A 17,472-nucleotide genomic window follows, 5' to 3' on the forward strand; every position below is an offset into this window, starting at 1 on the left:
GGGAGGAGCAGAGGCGGGGCCGGGGGAGAAGGGAGAAAAGCAGGCGGGCTGGCGGAGAAGGCGGGGCAGGGGACAAGGGAGGAGAGCAGGCAGGGCGGGGTAGAGTGCAGCAGGAAACCCTATTGCAGGATTTTTCCTGCAACGGGAACGCTAGTTAAATGATAAAGTTAGACCACAATCATGTTTTCAAGTAGATAAATTATAGTAATATCTGAATTTATTTTTTGTCATAGTGATATAACTTACACCATAAAGTCAAAGAAGGAGAGGCATGTTGCATTGTTGTCCACTTTTAGTTGACCTGTAAGAGCCTGGAAATAATCACAAAAATGTAAATGCCCAAACTAAAACCGTTAGAATTTCTATGCTTTTCTGTTGCCATGAGTTGTTTGTTTGTAATAGACTGCTCTTCAATTGTATATTTGTGTTAAAGGATAACTCTTCTTAGAAAATACTTCCAGTTCATATTGGAATGTGACTTGCATTTTAAATTTTCATTAAACTTATAACCCATGGAAATCAGTTCGGCTTCAGCAGTGAAAATTGTAATTCAATTGCCAATTTGTAAAATAAAATAATGCATTTATAAACATTCCACAAATTTTTAATGATTGTTGATTACCCTTCTTGCCACTAAGAGGAATGAGATTTTGAATAGATGTAATGTAGAGAGCTATCTTGTTATGAAAGTCAATTCATGAAGTCTTTAACAATTGGCTCTATTTTTCTTTTCAATTTATTGCAGTTTGTTTTTGCCATTTTAGACTGACTCAACCCCTGACTAATGCCACTAGACAGCATCAGATCATGTTAATAAAATGTGTTTACCTCAGCAACAAGCTAATTTGATTTTATTACTGGAACACAGATTATGAATTTCCAACCATTGTTTAAAATGCAGATGGTTTTCAAATTACCAACTTTATTTTTAAGGTTTTTTAAAAATCATCATAGTTATAGCAGGATGGAAGGTGTACAGCAATATTAAGCCGAGAGTAAGAAAAAAAAACTGCACAGGAGAGAAAGTAATATTTACGGTTCTAGGGGTGTTCTGCCCTATGGCTGCTCTTGCCATGCTGCAGAACAAAATATCCTAGGACTTACCTTTGGGGACCATTTCTGAATTTTTACTGGCATGAAAAATGCAATTTAAAATACCAAACGAACTCCCTACTCCACTCTCCTTGGCCACAATAATGCATTTTATATTTGACCTTTTCGTGAAAACGTTCATACTAAAATTACAATAAAAAGTCATTGAGCTGGAAATGCCCCCCCAACTAGTTTAAGTAATGCAATAATCATTACAATCATGACTTTTTAAATTTGGTTGAACACTGGGAAAACGGGGAAAGTCCAGGATGCCTACACACACACACACACACACACACACAAAACATCTGCCAAAATGGAAGCTTGCTGTTGCCCTTGGCTTTTCTTCAGGTCTCCCTTAACTTGTCTACAGCTACCTTTAAATGTTCCAGACAAGTGTCAGTAAAATCCACCCCCGAGGCTCTTCTTTCAAGGCTCTTTTGGCTAGACTGTCATCCGGGTTAGGGGTGGAATATGTAGCATGAGCCGCCACACATTTAAAAAATATTTTTTTCAGCAACCGCATTTCAGCTCCAGCCTGTGAGGACCGCTAAGCGGCTGTTCTCCTGTCACAGGCGCAGAAACCCACGTCTGGGAGGGCGCTCCCCCAGGATGCAGGTGAGAGGCCCCAGCCCGGGCTCCAGGTGCAGGTAACGAGGCACGACGTCACCGGGCGGGGCCCCGAGAGCGCCGGGTGGGCGGGCCGGAAGCGGGGCTGAGCGGGAGCTGGTGGTTGGGCCTCGCAGGCCGCGGCGCCCACAGGCCCCGCCCTCCGGCTCGGGGAGGCCGGGCGCGGCGCGAGGCGGACGCCCAGGCGAGTCCCCCTTCCCGACCGCGGGCTCTGGGCGCGGAGGCGGAGGATGGACGTGGGCTTATCGGCCCTCACGCTCTATCTAGCCAGCGCCAGCAGCCCTGCGGCGGCCTCGACGATGGACCCGGAGCCAGGGAGCCGTGCGGAGGAGGCCGGGGAAGCCGTCGCTGCCTTGGGCGCCGCGGCCGCCGCGGCCCTCCGAGACTCGGCGCGGCAGGTAGGCGAGGCGCCGAGGGAGGGGCGGCCCGAGGCGAGGCCCGGAGAGCGCGGCCTCCTCTCCGCCCGGCTTTCCTGCGGGCAGGCCGCCCTCAGCGCCCCCGCCTCGGCTCACAAACGCTGGCGTGGAGGGAGGGACCCTCCCGCCCCCCTCCCGCGGGCTGCGCCTCGGGCTCCGGGGCGGCCTCGCGTTTCCCGGGGTGACCCTCGAGCCTCCGGTCTGCGAACGGAGAATGCGGGCGTGGCCCCAGAGGTGGCCTCAGTGGCGGAGGCCGGTGACGCGGCCTCAGTCACGTCTCGGTCTCTCCCTCTGCGGGCTCCCGGCTGGGCACCTGCCCCTGGCTGAGCTGGTCGCTAATGTGGGCAGGCTTTTTCCTTTGATCCTACAGCTTCTGCCTGCGGTGGGCGTTCCCCCCATTTCACCGGCGAGGTAACCACGGCCCCGACCTGCCCTCTCCAATAGGAATGCAATGCGAGCCTCTTTGTAAATTCTGCATTTTCCAGTGGCCACATTGAAAAAGTGAGAGAGCCACGCCGCCGGTGTGGCTCAGTGGTTGAGCGCTGTGGACCCCTGAACCAGGAGGTCGCCTTGGGTTCCCGGTCGGGGCACCGGCCGGGGTTGCCGGGGTTGCCGTCGGGGCGTGCCGGGGGCAGCCCATCCATGATTTTTTCTCTCCTTGATGTTTCTCTCCTCCCTTCTCTAAAGTCGATAAAAACATTTTTTTTAAAAAAAGAGTAAAAAGAAATCCGTGAAATCAATATTATATTCTATTTAACCCAGTTAACAAAATTTAACATGTAATTAATATGGAGTGAAATTAACTTGAATAGTATATTGTACTTAATTCCGTTTTCAAAACACAGATTTCAACATGTAATTAATGTGAAAGTTATCAATGAGGTATTTTACATTCTCTTTTTGGTACCGGTCTTTGAAATCCTGTATGCATTTTATTTTATTTTTATTTTTATTTTCTTTATTGATGAAGGTATTACATATGTTGTCCTTATATCCCCCCTCCCCCCGTGTCCATTGGTTAGGCTTATAGGCATGCATACAAGTCCTTTGGTTGATCTTTCCCCCTTACCCTCACCCTCCCCTCCCTTCCCTCTGAGGTTTGACGGTCTGTTCGATTCTTCTGTCTCTGGATCTGTTTTTGTTCGTCAGTTTATGTTGTTCATTATAATCCACAAGTGAGTGAGATCATGTGATATTTATATTTCTCTGACTGGCTTATTTCACTTAGCATAATGCTCACCAGTTCCATCCATGCTGCTGCAACTGGTAGGAATTCCTTCTTTTTTACAGCAGCGTAGTATTCCATTGTGTAGATGTACCACAGTTTTCTAATCCACTCATCTGCTGACGGGCACTTAGGCTGTTTCCAAATCTTAGCTATGGTAAATTGTGCTGCTATGAACATAGGGGTGCATATATCTTTTCTGATTAGTGTTTCCTGGTTTCTTGGGATATATTCCTAGAAGTGAGATTACTGGGTCAAATGGCAGTTCCATTTTCAGTTTTTTGAGGAAACTCCATACTGTTCTCCACAGTGGCTGCACCAGTCTGCATTCCCACCAGCAGTGCACGAGGGTTCCTTTTTCTCCGCATCCTCGCCAGCACTTGTTTGTTGATTTGTTGATGATAGCCATTCTGACAGGTGTGAGATGGTACCTCATTGTCGTTTTGATTTGCATCTCTCGGATGATTAGTGACTTTGAGCATGTTTTCATATGTCTCTTGGCCATCTATATATGTCCTCCTGTATGCATTTTAAACCTACTGCAATTTGAGTTGAACTAGCCACATTGCACATGAGCAATAATTAACCACATGTGGCAAGTGATTACTGTTTTGGATAGCATAAGTTTAGAGAGTTAGGTAAGGTTTGGAGGTTTAATTTGTTTTGAATTTGGTACTCTAAAATGGTAGTTTAGGATCTTTGCCAGATAAAACTAATGAAAATATTGCTTTAACTGAAACCAGCTCAATTGTATACACTTTTGACTATTAAAAATTTAGCTTTGCTCCTGTATAGAAATCTTCCCACCCTCATTGAGAATGAAGCTTTTTTCAGTAGCTTCATTTTTGAGACTTAACTACTTGAATGTTAGTGAAACATTTTCCCCAAACTACAGATTCTCAGAGAACAGTGTCTGAATGTTAGTATAGCTCTTTTAATGTTAGTTTGCATTTACAAAAAGTTTTTTACCTACTACTCTTTATATGTGGTTTCTTGCTTTTCTTCTACTTAAGGAGGAAGGTAGGCAGGGAGGAATTCAGGGGGTAATGGGAATGATTAGGAAGCCACTTTTCACTTTATTTGAGACCTATTGTCTACAGGCACAGTTGAATTGAACTTTTAAGTCCACAGTGCTTGGTGTGTTTTCCATGTGATTTTTTCTTTTGTTACTATAATTGTTTTCATTATTACTTAAGCTTTGACTCTTAATAGCAAAGTAAACATACCTGTACTGACTAACCGGGTAAATGAAGAGAAGCTCTTTTTTTTTTTTTTTCAAAGTTATTATCTCAAAGCTGTTCATAATTTCTTTCATTACTTATATTTTTTAATATATTTTTATTGATTTCAGAGAACAAGGGAGAGGGAGAGAGAGACAAACATCAATGATGAGAGAGAATCATTGATCGGCAGCCTCCTGCACATCCCCCACTGGGGATCGAGCTCACCACCTGGGCATGTGCCCTTGACTAGAATCGAACCTGGGACCCTTCAGTCCTCAGGCTGACGCTCTATCCACTGAGCCAAACCAGTGAGGGCAGGGCTCTTTGTTTTGGGTTGGTGACATTATGTTGTTTTCATATCCTTGATTAAAAAATAATAAAATAAATACTTAAACAGTAAAAAAGGCCCTAGAGCAAAAAGTAAAAAGTCATAGGAATCCCCCCATCACTTGTTCCTCACATTCACATTCTCCTAAAGTAACTACGTTTCTGGTATATTCTTTCTGGGATTTCCTATGCATATATAATAATCTTTCTTATTAAACAACACGGGTTCCTACTATACACGTTACTGTTCTCACTTTCTCTCCTTGTTCTGTCATTCCCACATCCTGAAGCAGAAACATCTTTGGGAACTCCACGTCTGTGCCTAAGGGTGTGACCACAGTAAGGGCAGAGGTCAGTGAGGTGGAGATTTGGATGGAAGGAGAGGCTGCCATCCTGGACTCCTTTTTTAGTTTGTCAGAACTGCGAAGTCCCAAGTGTGGGGAAGGGAGTAAGAAATAGGAGCTTGGCCCTGGCCAGTTTGGCTCAGTGGATAGAGCATCAGCTTGTGGACTGAAGGGTCCCGGGTTCGATTCCAGTCAAGGGCACATGCTTGATCCCCAGTAGGGGGCGTGCAGGAGGCAGTTGATCAGTGATTGTCTCTCATTGATGTTTCTCTCCCTCTCGCTTCCTCTCTGAAATCAATAAAATATATATTAAAAAAAAGAAAGAAATAGGAGCTTGGGTTTGTGTTTAGCATTAGGCCTCAAACCAGCAGCTTCTCTGACTAGACTGAATTAGAATTAAAGGAGTTAAAATTTCACTACTACTTCTTCATTTAGCATTATTTAGCAGCTCTGCTACCAAGCACTTACCATGTGCCAGGAGCTATAGGCTAAAGGATATAGCAATGAAGGATACACACTGTTCCTACTCCTATGTTGCTAACCACCTAATCGGGAAAGTACATGTTTTAAAGAAGTTCTGGGTGCCATGGGAGTTTATAAAAAGCATATTGCCATTAAAAACAGGCACTGAGGAACAAGAAAGCAGAATTACAGACTGGTTAACCATAAAATATAATCAAACATATAACATTTTTTATGACATTACATCTCATATTTCCTGGTGTTAAAAACTGTATTTTCAGATATCTGCAGTTTGTTAAAAGAGAATTTGTATAATTGACAGTACCATTTTTATTTGCAGATTACTGTTTTACTGTAAAAATAAAACGTTTGCAAAATTCAGAAAATAAATTCTATTTATAATTGTTTGAAATTTTATACCAAACCACTTTCTGGTTGGTTTTCAAATACCTCCCATAACTGACTCCCCCACCCCAAGAAGAGGTTGGAATTACATGTCATAGATTCTTTCACAGATTTAAAAAATATATATATTTTAAACCGATTTCAGAAAGAAGGAAGAAGGAGAGAGAGAGAAACTGATGAGAGCCGAAACCGGTTTGGCTCAGTGGATAGAGCGTTGGCCTGCGGACTGAAAGGTCCCAGGTTCGATTCCGGTCAAGGGCATGTACCTTGGTTGCGGGCACATCCCCAGTAGGGGGTGTGCAGGAGGCAACTGATCGATGTTTCTCTCTCATCGATGTTTCTGGCTTTCTATCCCTCTCCCTTCCTCTCTGTAAAAAATCAATAAAATACATTAAAAAAAAAAAAAAAAAAAGAAAGAAACTGATGAGAGAGAGACATCTATTGGTGCCTCCTGCTCCCAGGCATGTGCCCTGAGGGGAACCTATCCTATCCGGCAACTTCCAGGTCATGGGACAAGGATAACCAGCTGAGCCACGTGGCCAAGCTCTTTCACAGATTTTTAAATTTGTCATAGGTCAATGCTCAACCACTGAGCCACGCCAGCTGGGCAGATTTTTAAAAAAATGTTTTGGGCCCTAGCCGGTTTGGCTCAGTGGATGGAGCGTCTGCCTGCGGACTGGGGGGTCCCGGGTTCGATTCCGGCCTAGGGCACGTGCCTGGGTTGCGGGCTCGATCCCCAGTGGGGGGCGTGCAGGAGGCAGCCAATCAATGATTCTCTCTCATCATTGATGTTCCTATCTCTCTCTCCTTCTCCCTTCCTCTCTGAAATCAATAAAAATATATTTTAAAAAAATGTTTTGGAAAGAATATAACCGAGTCATAGAATAGAGATAGTAGCTAAGTTTATACTAGTTGTTATGACCCAGCCAGAGTGTTTTGATTTATTAAAGTTGTTGAAGGAAGATACAGTAGTTGAGCCACTGAGAGATTGCTTAGGGAGCCGTGAGAAGCTGCTTCTGCTCTGATGAGAGTGGGTTGGGGGCAGAAGGGAGCATGGTGAAGTACTGTGAACGCTCTCAGCTCTACTCGCTGACAGGGATTGTTGCTTTGGCGTCAGATCCATCTAGTTAGTATGATGACTGGAAATCTAAACCAGCTCTTCTGACTTTCCCTTGTCTGTAAGTGAATCCAAAAAGTCATGGTCCAAAAGGAGACTTTGATGTCAAGACAATCCAAACCAAATCTTGTATCAAGGGGTAACATGAGAATGGGTAGGAAGGGCTTACTGTGGCTAGGGATCAGGGATAGAAGAAAGGAGATGTGGATAGGCCATATGTTGTCTATTTTTTAATGGACACAATAAATAGATTGGTCTTTCTTTATTAAGGCCTGGGATTTGTTTGAGCCCTTGGGACAGGCTAAGGAAAAATTTTTTAAAAGATTAATTCATAGATAGCCCTTGCTATCAAAGTTTTCATGATCTCAGTTTGCTACTAGGGTATACAGCAGTGATAGTTCTGTCAGTAATGACCATGTGCTTAATGGAACAATGAATGCCTGAATTCTTTGGGTTGGATAGACTGTATCTTGATTCAAATCCTGGCTAATTACTAAATTTACTTTTGGCAAGTGAATGACACAGAAGAACCATATCTATTTTCTAAGAAGGACCTTAGAAGATTAAGAGGAACAATGCATAAAAGTAAAGTTACTTATACTTACATAACTTGGTAATTCTAGTCCAATATTTTTTATCAGTACAGTCCCATCTCTGCAAATGTAGTTCAGAAAACTTAACTAGTATTTGAACAATAATCATGGATTTAAATTATGATTGGTCATATTTACAAGTTTAAGAATCCTTATAGAGGACATTTTTTAAAAAAATATATATTTCTTTATTGATTTCAGAGAGGAAGGAAGAAGGAGAGAGAGATAGAAACATCAATCATGAGAGAGAATCATTGACCAGCTGCCTCCTGCACACCCCCCAATGGGGATCGAGCCCGCAACCCAGGCATGTGCCCCTGGCCGGAATCGAACCCGGGACCCCTCAGTCCGCAGGCTGACGCTCTATCCACGGAGCCAAGCCAGCCAGGGCGAGGACAACATTTTTAAACTCTGGACTATCCTAGAGAATCCTACAGACATGGATTCTAATCATGACAGTCCTGTAGTCCTGTGTCATTTTGCTTCGGTTTACTTTTTAAATTGTATCAGTAATACATGAACATATGCTCATCACAAAAACAAAACAAAATTAAAACGTGAATAAAAAGGCCCCTTGACCATTCCCTTACTTATACCTCCTCCCCCATTTTCACTGTTGCCAGATTTTTTTTCACAATTATTACTACTGTGTTTTTTCAAAATCTTCAGCTAAGAAGATTCAATGAAGGCTTTCTTAGGAGTTTAAACCTGAGGCAAGGTGAGAGGGGAAAAAAAGTTACTTATATTCTCCCATAGTTTGCACTTACTTTGAGTTTGGTACATGGCTATATATATGTAGGAGTGGAACTTGGATATATTTAGAATTCTGTAGACTTAAGTATTATACCTTAAAAGTTTGTAAAATATTTTACAATCAGGAAAACTCTGTTGTCACCTGTATATTATTGGCTAAGAAATCTGGAAGTTCAGAGATAAAACACTGATGGCCTTCTTTCCAGATCTGGTTTACAAATGAGTTTTATTTGGCCTGCACAGTGCTTTAAAATTATTTTCAATTTAATGTCTTTAGTTGAGGCATGCTTTCTCTAAAGCATCTATCCTGCCATCTGCAGCTTTATTCATTTTGGTACCTGTTTGGCCCTATAAGTCATTTGAATTTAGGACTCCTGTTTTGAGAAAAGGAGAGCTTCAGAATTAAGCTGAACTGGTTTTGTTTTGCTCACACTTAGCTAAGCTCAAATTCAAAGACTTATTAGACTTTCTTAATATAAACTGTTATTTTATGTATTTAACATATATATATGTGTGTGTGTCATATGATTTTCTCTTGATATTACACATTAATTCAGCCATAACTAGTGTTAGTCTTTAAAATGATTGATGTTCAGCATGTCTTCACATATTATACAGTATTGGAATTGCTATGACTTGAAGTGTGGTGCTTGATTTCTTAGCTGTTGACTTAAACAAAATTAAACTTAATTGGTTAAGTTCTGTTTTTTTCACCTTGTTATTGAGTATGCAGATGTTTGCTTTATTATTCATTAAACTCTTTTTAGACGCTATTGATGCTTTTGTGTGTATATGATCTGTTTTATTTTTTAAAAAAACTGTTTAAGAATTGGCTTATGTTCTTTATTCCCTAAAATAAAGTAACCTGGAATTTTTTTTGTCATATGAATGAATATTAATCTCACTTGAAACTCTCATTTTCTTAATTTATTATCAACATTAGATGAGTAATGAAAGAAGCTTTGAAAATGTAGAACTGGGAGTCATCGGAAAAAAGAAGAAAGTCCCAAGGAGAGTCATCCACTTTGTTAGTGGTGAAACAATGGAAGAATATAGCACGGATGAAGATGAAGTCGATGGCCTGGAAAAGAAAGATGTCTTGCCTACTGTTGATCCGGTAGGTTTGATACTAGTGATTTTTTGTGTGTCAGTCGGTTTTGTTTAGATTAATTTGTTTCCCCATTCAATGGAAGGGGACTTCTGAGGTTTCAGTCAGCTATATTCTGATTATAAAATTATGCATTATGATTTTGGTAGAAAATAGTATTTTTATACAATATGGATGGAAGTATTTCCTGCATTTCAGAAACCTGAAATAGTTTTATTTTATTTTTAATGATTTTTAAGTTTTTAATTACAGTTGATGTACAATATTAGTTTTAGGTGTACACCCCAGTGATTAGACATAATATAACTTACTAAGTGATTATCCTAATAAATCTCATACCCAGCAGACACCATACATAGTTATTAGAATATTATTGACTATATTCCCCATGTAGTACTTTATATCCCTATGACTATTCTGCAACTACTAAGAAATCTATCTGTGAAAATGTCTTCCTTTCTTACACTTTTTTCACAAAATTCATTGGTTTTTAAAAAAATTATGATAACACTTAACATGAGAGCTACCCTCTTAACAAATTGTTAAGTGTACAATAAGGTATTGTTAACTATAGGCACAACATGGTGATCTCTAAAACGTAATTATCCTGTATAATTGAAATGTTATACAGATTGAATAACAACTCCCCAATTCCCTCCTTCCCCCAGTTTCTGACAACCACTATTCTAGTCTCTGTTTCTATGTTTGGATTATTTTAGATAACTCATATAAGTGGAATCAAGAAGTATTTGTCCTTTTGTGACTGGCTTATTTTACTTAGCACAATGTCCTGAAGGTTCACCAAGTGATTGTATATGACAGGATTCCCTTCTTTTAAAGGATGAATAATAGCAAAGTAAACTTTTGTCTGATAGGACAAAAGAATTTTGAAAACATATTGTCTTGTATTTATATAGTAGATTTGTAAAACAGACTCAATATATTTTTTTTAAACCTTGACATTTAAAATGAAGACTTAATAATACTCCTGGTATACTTGATAGAAAATAAGAAATGGAATCAACATCATTAAAATGTCCCTACTACCCAAGGCAATCTACAGATTCAATGTAATATCTATTAAAATACCAACGGCATATTTCATAGAGCTAGAACAAATACTCCAAAAATTTATATGGAATCAAACAAAACTCCGAATAGCTGCAGCAATTTTGAGAAAGAAAAACAAAGTTGGAGGGATCACAATACCAGATTTCAAGTTATACTACAAAGCCACTGTAATCAAAACAGCCTGGTAATGGCACAAGAACAGGCATATAGATCAATGGAACAGAACAGAGAACCCAGAAATCGACCCAAGCTATTACACCTAATTAATATTTGACAAAGGGGGAAAGAGCATACATTGGAGACAAGACAGTCTTTTCAATAAATGGTGTTGGAAAAATTGGACAGATACATGCAAAAAAATGAAACTAGACCACCAACTTACACCATACACAAGAATAAACTCAAAATGAATAAAAGGCTTAAATGTTGTCATGATACCGTAAGTATCATAGAAGAAACCATAGACAGCAAAATCTCAGACATTTCTTGTAGAAATATGTTTACTGATACATCTCCTAAGGTAAAAGAAACTAAGGAGAAAATAAACAAATGGGACTACATCAAAATAAAAAGCTTCTGCACAGCAAAAGAAACCATCAACAAAATGAAAAGAGAGCCCACTGTATGGGAGAACATATTGGGCAATGATAAAGAGTTAATATCCAAAATATATAAGGAACTCCGACAACTTAACAAAAGGAAGACAATCCAATAAAAAATGGGCAAAGGACCTAAATAGACACTTCTCCAAAGAGGATATAAAGATGGCCAAAATACATATGAAAAAATGTTCAAAGTGTCTAATCATCTGAGAGTTACAAATCAAAATGACAATGAGGTACCATCTCTCACCTGTCAGAATGGCTAACATCAACAAATCAACAAATGACAAGTGCTGGCGAGGATGTGGAGAAAAAGGGAACCCTAGTACCTGCTGGTGGGAATGCAGACTGGTGCAACCATTATGGAAAACAGTATGGAATTTCCTCAAAAATTTAAAAAACATGGAACTGTCATTTGATCTAGTGATCTCCTAGGAATATATCCTAAGAAATCCAAAGCACCAGTCAGAAAGAATGTATGCACCCCTGTGTTCATAGCAGCACAATTTACAATAGCTAAGATCTGGAAACAGCTCAAGTGCCCATCAGTAGATGAATGGATAAAAAAAGCTGTGGTATATTTTTACCATGGTACACTATGGAACAGTAAAAAAGAAGAATTTCTTACCCTTTGAGATGGCATGGAGGGACCTGGAGAATATCATGCCAAGTGAAATAAGTCAGAGAAAGACAAGTATCACATGATCTCATTCATATGTGGAATCTAAGTAACAAAATAAATTGATGAACAGAATGGATCCAGAAACATGGGAGCATGGAACAGAGTGCAGAATCTCCAAGGGAAGGTGGGGGAGGATGGGTGGGTGGGAGGTAATCAACCAAAGACCTTGTGTGCATATATGCATAACCATGGGCACAGACAATAGGGTGCTGAAGGCCTGGGGTTGGGGAGCCGGGAGGTGGGGAGGAGAGGTGGGAGGGGACATATATAATACTTTCAACAATGATTATTTTAAAAAAGAAAAAAGAAATGGAGACCTAGATTTTTCTTGCAGTCTTATTTATGGTAATACTTTCCCTTAGCTTTTACCTTATACGTGCCTTAAGAATAAACATGTTCTCTACATTCCCCACTCCTGGTTTAGACACTGATCTTACTGAATCAAAAGGACAGGTGGCTCAAGAGCCTACACTAGAACCCTCTCCCTTCCTCTCTCTCTCAAAATCAATAAATTATTCTTTAATAATATTGAATGTCAACTGTAATTGAAAATAAAATAATTTAATCTCCCTCTCTTAACCATGAAGAAAAGGAAATATTATTAAAATTTACAACGATGTCAGCTTTAGATATCAGAAAAGGAAGACACTATTTCACCAACAAAGAGGAAAGAGTTGTTTCTAGTGTCTACAGTTTCTAGTCTTCCAAATAGTCTGCATTTGCTTTTTTAATGCCCTTATAATCATTAACATATCTTAGCTAAGAAGGTTATGGACAAGTTTATCTTTTTCTCTCCTCCCTGGAGCAAATATCAAAACAGTGTATTTGATAGAATGCAGGCTCTATACTATGTTTTTTTTCTTTTCTTTTCTTTTAATTGTGGGGTCTTTTAAAAATGTTTTTATTGCTTTTAGAGAGGGGGGTGGAGAGAGAGAGAAAAAAAGAAACATATATCGATGTGAGAGAGAAACATCTCTGCCATCTGCACTGGGGATCGAGCCTGCAACCTGGGCATGTGCCCTGACCAGGAATCAAATCAGTGACCTTTCGGTGCACAGGACGATGCTCAACCAACTGAGCCACACTGGCCCAGGCAATATCTTTTCTTTTGATGAACAAAAATATTGGTACAGTGAAGCATGCTTGTATTTTTTATTATTATTTCAGAGAAGAAGGGAGAGGGAGAGACAGAAACATCCATGATGAGAGAGAATCATTGATTGGCTACCTCCTGCACGCCCCGCACTGGGAATGGAGCCCACAACCAGGGCATGTGCCCTGACTGAGAATTGAACCTTGACCTCCTGGTTCATAGGTCGACGCTCAATCACTGAGCCACACAGGCTGGGCAAGCATGCTTGTATTACCGATTTTATCCACAGATGCAAACTGTCATCTGTGTGGCAGGCTTCAATTCACAAAAGTATTCTTTGGACTTACAGCACCAAAATTAAGGTGTGCAATGGAGGTTGCATTCTCCCAGTGGTCCTGGCCTATGAAATATACAGTGGGTTATGGTCTAATTCCTTTTTAGACCTTAAAGAAACAAAAAAACTCATCTTGCCACTTACTGGTTGTTTATTTTCCCACTAATAAAGTTTATTTGCTGTGCTGTTGTTCTGCTTAATGTCTCTGAACCTTAATTTCCCCACTATACCACAAGTGTGTTCTGTATGATTTCTTAAGGCCCCTTTCCTTTGACTGCACTTTCTCTGATAATGCTGGTGAGCAATGAAGACAGAAAGCAGCATGGCAGGAAAAGGAAGGCTCTGAAATATCAACTCTTAAATAATTAAGACTGACTTACCAACTCCATTTCAGTGGCTGCTGCTTTTTTTTTTTTTGGTTATTCCATGGGCTTAAGGTGGTGGTAGTGATATGGGTAAATGTAAAATGGAGTTCTAGCTATAAAGGTCTTACATTTTTTATTGGAGTGTAGTTTATTTGTAGTACTGTCTATAGATTACTCTGTGCTCACCAAGTATTGATTACTTCATTTTGGCCTTAATAAATAGAATTAGTAGGTTTGAGTATTGCTAACCCAACTTTTTGTTACAGACAAAACTTACCTGGGGTCCCTACTTATGGTTTTATATGCTTCGTGCAGCCACGTCAACTCTCTCAGGTATTACTTTTCTGTTTGAATATTGTATAACTACTGTAATATGCTCCAGGAGCTTTGCCAAAAAGGGGTGTTTCAGAAGTGAAGGAGAAACAATAGGGAGTTAATCACTCTCAAGCTAGTTAGCATTGAAAGGTATCAATCTCACTTGTACTTCATCTTAAAACATTCTTCAGCTTTTGGGTGTGTGTGTGTGTGTGTGTGTGTGTGTGTGTTTAAAGGATTGAAAATGGCTATATTAATTTAGATATAATTTTCACATTCTTAAACGCTTTTTTGTTAGTACCTGTTTTATTTTGTCATTTGGTACCCTAAAGCCTGTAGTTATAATTCATTTATGTCATTAATATATTTAAAAAATTTGTTAATTGATGGGGGAGAGAGAGAGAGAGAGAGAGAAACGTTGATTGCTGTTACATTTATTTATGCATTCACTGATTGATTCTTGTATGTGCCCTGACCGGGGATGGAACCCATAACCTTGGTGTATCTAGATCAGTGATTCTCAACCTTTCTAATGCCGTGACCCTTTAATACAGTTCCTCATGTTGTGGTGACCCCCAACCATAAAATTATTTTCGTTGCTACTTCCTAACTGTAATTTTGCTACTGTTAATGAATCGTAATGTAAATGTCTGTGTTTTCTGATGGTCTTAGGCGACCCTGCTAGCAGTTCTCAACCTGTGGGGGGTCGCGACCCACAGGTTGAGAACCGCTGATGTAGAGCCTAAGACCATCGGAAAACACAGACATTTACATTACGATTCATTAACAGTAGCAAAATTACAGTTATGAAGTAGCAACGAAAATAATTTTATGGTTGGGGGTCACCACAACATGAGGAACTGTATTAAAGGGTCACAGCATTAGAAAGGTTGAGAATCACTGATCTAGATGATGCTCTAACCAACTGAGCTACCAGGCCTGGGCAATGTTTTATTTCCTTTTTAAAAATATATTTGTATTCATTTCAGAGAGGAAGGGCGAGGGAGAGAGAGAGAGAAACATTAATGATGAGAGAGAATCATTGATTGGCTGCCTCCTGCACACCTCCTACTGAACTGAGCCCGCAACCTGGGCATTTGCCCTTGACTGGAATCGAACTCGTGAGCCTTCAGTATGCAGGCTGACGCTCTACCCACTGAGCCAAACTGCTAGGGCTAGTGTTTTATTTCTTATAAACTAGAGGCCTGGTGCATGGATTTGTGCTCCATTGGGGTCCCTCGGCCTGGCCTGCGCCCTCTCACAATACGGGACCCCTTGGGGGATGTTAGAGAGCCAGTTTCGGCCCGATCCCCACAGGCCAGGCCGAGGGACCCCAATCCGTGCACCAGGTCTCTAGTATGCATATAAGATCTTTGGTTAATCTCTTCCAGCCCTCCCCCCCAACCCTCCTTCCCTCTGAGATTTATCAGTCTGTTCCATGTTTCCATGCCTGTGGTTTCCCCTCCTGGGTTGAGCATCTGCCCCCCTGGTGGTCAGTGTGCATCATAGCTACTGGCCGGTCGGCTGGTCAGCTGGTCGCTTACGCTTTTATTTATTTATTTTATTTTTTTAAAAATATATTTTATTGATTTTCCACAGAGAGGAAGGGAGAGGGATAGAGAGCTAGAAACATCGATGAGAGAGAATCATCGACCAGCTGCCTCCCGCACACCCCCCACCGGGGATGTGTCCGCAACCAAGGCACATGCCCTTGACCGGAATCGAACCTGGGACCCTTCAGTCCGCAGGCCGACACTCTATCCACTGAGCCAAACCGGGTTTGGTCGCTTACGCTTTTATATATTTAGATTGAGATATAACTAAGTCATCTTTGAAAGAAATGAATTATCAGCTTATGACTTAATCATGCTAACTTTAAATATGTTTTAAATCATAAAGCTTTCTCTTCTAATTTTAACTCCTTCATAGTTTCTATCACTTTCTGCTTTTTTATTAGATCTAATTTTGAATAGTAATTCATTCAACAAACATTTACTGAGCACTCAGTATATGCTGGACAGTCTGGTGAAATGAAAACAGCATTAGCTTTATATTCAGACCTGATTGAATTTTGGATTTGCTTTGTCAGCTTGGCAAGATTCTTCAACCTCTCTGAGTCTAACCTTTCACAGTGCCTGGCATGTATGGTACAAGCCATTCCTCTCCTTCAGCCCACTGGCATCCTAGCTCTCTAAGAATATGCATTTTTTTAAAAAAAGAAATAGATATGTAACAAATAATTATAATACTTGGTGATAAGTATTACTGGCAGTGTTAACAGGTGCCCATAAGGAGCCATAAGTGCTTCTTGAGGAAATCAAGGAATTATATACAGAAGAGATATTGAATCTTCATAATCTCTCTGAGGGCAGGAACTGTAACTTTTGTATTTCTACAGTGCTTTACACATAGGAAGTGCTCAATAAATGTTTATAAAAATAAATTTTTTAAAAAAGAAATGCTTATGGAATTATGTAAGCTATTTAACTTTTGTATCTTTAGTGTGTGACTTTCTTGGAGAGAAGATTGCATCTGTTTTGGGCATCAGTACCCCAAAATACCAATATGCCATTGATGAGTATTACCGGATGAAGAAGGAGGTGTGTCTCCCTTTTACATTTTCTTGATTAGGTTTGGTTTGCTATGGACTTGATGGGTTGTGTATTGAACACATGTATTCTCTAGGTGCCCAAAAGGTAACTCCCTTATGTGCTAGGCATTTCATTTTAGAGTCAGTTTTTTATCAAATTGGCATACATTTTGGAATTTTTTAATACTGAAAGTTTCCTAGGATCTGTTTGTAAAATTGAGCTAGATTTACTGTGCTAGGTGCTATGTATGTTATTAATCTTCACACATCTCTCTCTGGATTATTATCTTCCAATTTTAAGATAAGGAAACAAGACCCAGTCTCTCTACTGAGAGTGCATAGACTGCATGTAGAAGTGGAGTGAGTTTGATGCACAGAAAATTATAGTTACTAGAAATGTGTAAGTGCCAGTAGTGAAGGCACAGAGATGTGAGGCAAGTCTGTCTACAGTGAGGTCTTAGAGTGGGGGGTGAAATGAATTTAGCCTTAAACAATGAGAAAGCTTTAGCATTCAAGAGCATGGGCCCAAGAACCAGAGTCTGAATTCAAATTCTGGCTCTGCCACTTCTAACTTTGTTACCTTGTGCAAAATAATTAACCTTTATAAGCCTCAGTTTACTCATCTTTATAATGAAAATTGCAGCATCCATGCTCGGGTTGCTCTAAGAATTAAATGAGTTAATATGTAAAATAGAACAGCACCTAGTATATATTAGTGAAAATGA

The 17,472-nt window shown here is 40.1% G+C and overlaps 1 protein-coding gene across 2 annotated transcripts in view; it reads left to right on the plus strand.

The window, feature by feature from the left end:
- LOC103301984 (signal recognition particle subunit SRP54) overlaps positions 1 to 17,472 on the plus strand; it is an 85,452-nt gene that overhangs the window by 65,630 nt on the left and 2,350 nt on the right. Inside the window, exons 1-4 of one of the 2 annotated variants that reach the window (XM_008158984.3) lie at positions 1,854 to 2,120; positions 9,531 to 9,704; positions 14,109 to 14,175; positions 16,660 to 16,757. In XM_008158984.3, the coding sequence (XP_008157206.2) occupies positions 1,953 to 2,120; positions 9,531 to 9,704; positions 14,109 to 14,175; positions 16,660 to 16,757 (507 nt within the window). In that variant the 5' untranslated portion in view covers positions 1,854 to 1,952. Of the gene's footprint in view, positions 1 to 1,853; positions 2,121 to 9,530; positions 9,705 to 14,108; positions 14,176 to 16,659; positions 16,758 to 17,472 lie in introns of those variants that run through there. The other variant, XM_054716546.1, reaches the window with a different exon arrangement.

This window comes from Eptesicus fuscus, chromosome 5, assembly GCF_027574615.1.
Source record: "Eptesicus fuscus isolate TK198812 chromosome 5, DD_ASM_mEF_20220401, whole genome shotgun sequence".
Classification (NCBI taxonomy): domain Eukaryota; kingdom Metazoa; phylum Chordata; class Mammalia; order Chiroptera; family Vespertilionidae; genus Eptesicus; species Eptesicus fuscus.